At 37.3% G+C, this 3409-nt stretch overlaps 1 protein-coding gene across 1 annotated transcript in view; it reads left to right on the plus strand.

Moving 5' to 3' along the window:
• RBM44 (RNA binding motif protein 44) overlaps positions 1-3409 on the plus strand; it is a 31410-nt gene that overhangs the window by 22999 nt on the left and 5002 nt on the right. The window contains exon 2 of the mRNA XM_012648821.1: positions 2849-2939. Within this exon, the coding sequence (XP_012504275.1) occupies positions 2867-2939 (73 nt within the window). The 5' untranslated portion in view covers positions 2849-2866. The remainder of the gene's footprint in view (positions 1-2848; positions 2940-3409) is intronic.

A 3409-nucleotide genomic window follows, 5' to 3' on the forward strand; every position in this document is an offset into this window, starting at 1 on the left:
TGGCGCATGCCTGTAGTCCCAGCTACTCGGGAGGCTGAGGCAGAAGGATCGCTTGAGCCCAGGAGTGTGAGGTTGCTGTGAACTAGGCTGACCCCATGGCACTCACTCTAGCCCGGGCAAAAGAGTGAGACTCTGTCTCAAAAAAAAAAATAAAAATGAGATTTTATATTTTTTTCATATTAAGTCTTTGAAATCTGGTGTGTGTTTTACATTTACAGTACATCTCAATTCAGATTAGCCACATTTCAAGTGCTTAATAGCCACATGTGGCTACTGGACAGTGCAGCTCTAGTTAACTTCACTGATTTCCAGACCTCTGTATCTCCATTTGAATGTCTAATATATGTCTCAGAATTAATGTGTTTCTCGCAATTCATATCCATTCCAACAAAAACAAATCCTTTCAGTTCGAACCTCAATAGATCCAGGATCTAATCAGTTCTTATCTCCTCTGCTGCAGTCACTGTGATCCTGACCATCACTGTCTCTTGCCTAGATTATTACAGTAGCTTCCTGACTGGTTAGATATCCACGTGACTCTCTTCCTCTCCTCCTTCAGTTTTTTCAAGTCTCACCTTATCAGAGAAGTGTTCCTTGACTACCTTGTTTAAAGTGCAAACCTGGCTGGGCACAGTGGCTCATGCCTGTAATCCCAGCACTTTGGAAGGCCAGGGTGGGAGGATCACTTGAGACCAAGAGATTTGAGACCAGCCTGGGCAACAAAGCGAGACACATCTGTGCAAAAAATTTAAAAAATTAGCTGGGTGTGGTGGCGTGTACCTGTAGTCCTAGCTACTTGGGAGGTTGAGCCAGGAGGATTGCTTGAGCTCAGGAGTTTGAGGTTACAATGAGCTATGATGACGCCACTGCATTCTAGCCGAGGCAACAGAGTGAGACCCTGTCTCAAATAATAAAAAGTGAAAAACTCTTCTCCTTACACATATAAATACATACCCATGTGAATCAGTATTCCCTTATCCCTTCAGTGCTTTATTTATTTATTGTTTCAGGGTTTTTGTTTTAGTGACAGTTTCAAACTCGTGGGCTCAAATGATCCTCCCACCTTGGACTCCCTAGTAACTGGGACTACAGGCACATGCCACCATGCCCAGCTTAGTTTTTAAGGTAGCCTGTCACCAGTTCTCTTTGTTCAAAGAAGGTTTGATAGGAATTCTTACAGGATATATCTTTAGCCTTTTCAGTTCTTTTTATGGTCGATTCTCTGTTCACCTGTTTCTGAGTCTTTTTAAAAATTTGTTTTCCTAGAAAATTGCCTATTTTTTGTTAAGTTTTCAAGTTATCCATCAAGGGTGTGTGTGACAATCTTAGTTTTTAGAAGTACTTCTTAATCTCTTGTTAAAATGCTCCTTTTCTCATTACTAATTTCTGTTTTAGTCCTCTCTTAGATTTGTCTGGTATTTATCTACTTCTACTAGTCTTTTAAAAGAATAGTTCTTGATCTTAGGTACCATTTTTACTGTTTTTAAATTGGTCACTTCTGTTTTTGTCTTAACTAATTTTATCCTCAACCCTTTTGGTTTATTTTTAGTTCTTTTCTAGATTCTTGAGTTGATGGCTTAATTCCAGTTTTATTTAATAACAAGCCTCTAAATTTATGGCTTCTTTTGGTGATAACTTTGACCATGTCCCATAGGTTTTGGTAGTCTTTGTTCTTATTGTCGTTAATTTTTTTCAATTATCAAAATCCTCGCTGCTCACGCAGTACCAAAGTCAGGATTCAAAGCTAGATAGGCTGTCTGCATGGAATGAGATCTGCTTTATAATGTGTTCTCATAGTATTATAGAACAGAGTGAACTTAGATGATTTTTTCAGGATTTTTTATTGAAATAGTTCATTGAGAATTAAAGTCAACTTTTTTTTTTTTCCAAGCTCACCAGGAACCTTTCTAACACCTGATCACCAGACTTCCATTGAAGACACCTCAGCTTTTTATAAGTATGGACAGTAAAGATAAGTAGGGATGAGAGGCTCAAATGATTTTGTGAGTTGGCTGGACATTTTTTCTGTTGGTCTCCTTTGGGACTGTTCATGTGTCCATTGGAGTGTCTTAGTTGCCTTTTAGTGACTAGCTTGGGCTTCCTCATCTAAAGAGCTTTATTGAGGTATATTTTACTCATTTCAATGATTTTTTAGTAACTTTATCAAGTGGTGCAACCATCACATAAAACCATAAATCAGTTTTAGAACATTTATATCACCCAAATAAGATCCCTCATGCCCATTTATAGTTAATTTCTCCTCCAACCCCCTGCTCCTCCATCCCAGGCAGCCACTAATCTACTTTTTCTATAAATTTGCTTTTTCTGGACATTTTATTTAAATGGAATCATACAGTATGTAACCTCTTTTGTCTGGCTTCTTTCATTCAACATAATGTTTTTGAGATTAATCTATAAGGTAACGTGTCAGTAGTTCCTTTTTATTGCTGAAAAATACTGTATGTATATACCATGTCATTGGTTTTTAATAATTGTACAATTTGTTTTTAAAATATTTTTGATCTAGATTTGACATAAATAGGGTCACATTATAGTCTTTAAGATTCTGTTTTTTTAGTTTTTGACTTTTTTTAGTGACCTAACACATTGGTGGTTTCTTAGATGTTCCTTAGAAATTTTAAAAGAATGCCTTTGTTCTCTATGTCACTGTCAATTCATGCTTTTTTAAAAGTTACTCATATGTTCTACCAGTTTTATTATTTATTAGCCCTCTGATACCAGAATCTTTGACTATAACTGCTGCTTTATCCCATTCTTGTATTTCTAATAGTTTTTTAAAAATATAATGTCAAGTATAATAATAGTTCAATATTTATACCTTTTCTAGACTATATAACCTTGAGTGATGCAGGCCACTGCAGTGGTGGAGACAGCTTCTGGTGAAAGCTACCACAGTAATGGAGGAAGCCTCCAAAAAGGTGAGGGTCCAGGTCAGTTGTCTTTATTCTGGGTGGGAAGAGGTGATAAACATAATTGTGTCAAACAGTTCCCCCTCCAGTGTTGGTACTTTTTAAGCCTTCCTCCCATGAGGTAGTAAGATTCAGTGTCTTTTTAACTGGGCAAATTCACTGCGATGATTTTTGGTGGATATGAGCAGTCTAGGCAAGATCTTTTAAGGAAATGGAAGATTTAGGGAGGGGAAGGTAAGCAGGAAGCAGGGTCTCTGTCCAGCCAGGCTTTCCAGAACTGTTGACAGGTACAGTTGCATTTGGGGTAATAGGTGGAAAGGGGGCGGGTTGACTTCTGCTGACTAACAAGTTATATATGTTTTTTTCTTCCCATAAATCTGAAACTTCTTTTTGGTAATGGTAGAAAGAAAATAAGAAATAGCAAGAACATAAAAAGCAAGTGACTAAACTTTATGTGCCCATGAATATATGTGGCTTAA

This window comes from Propithecus coquereli, unplaced genomic scaffold (genome assembly GCF_000956105.1).
Source record: "Propithecus coquereli isolate 6110/MARCELLA unplaced genomic scaffold, Pcoq_1.0 Scaffold295, whole genome shotgun sequence".
NCBI lineage: Eukaryota > Metazoa > Chordata > Mammalia > Primates > Indriidae > Propithecus > Propithecus coquereli.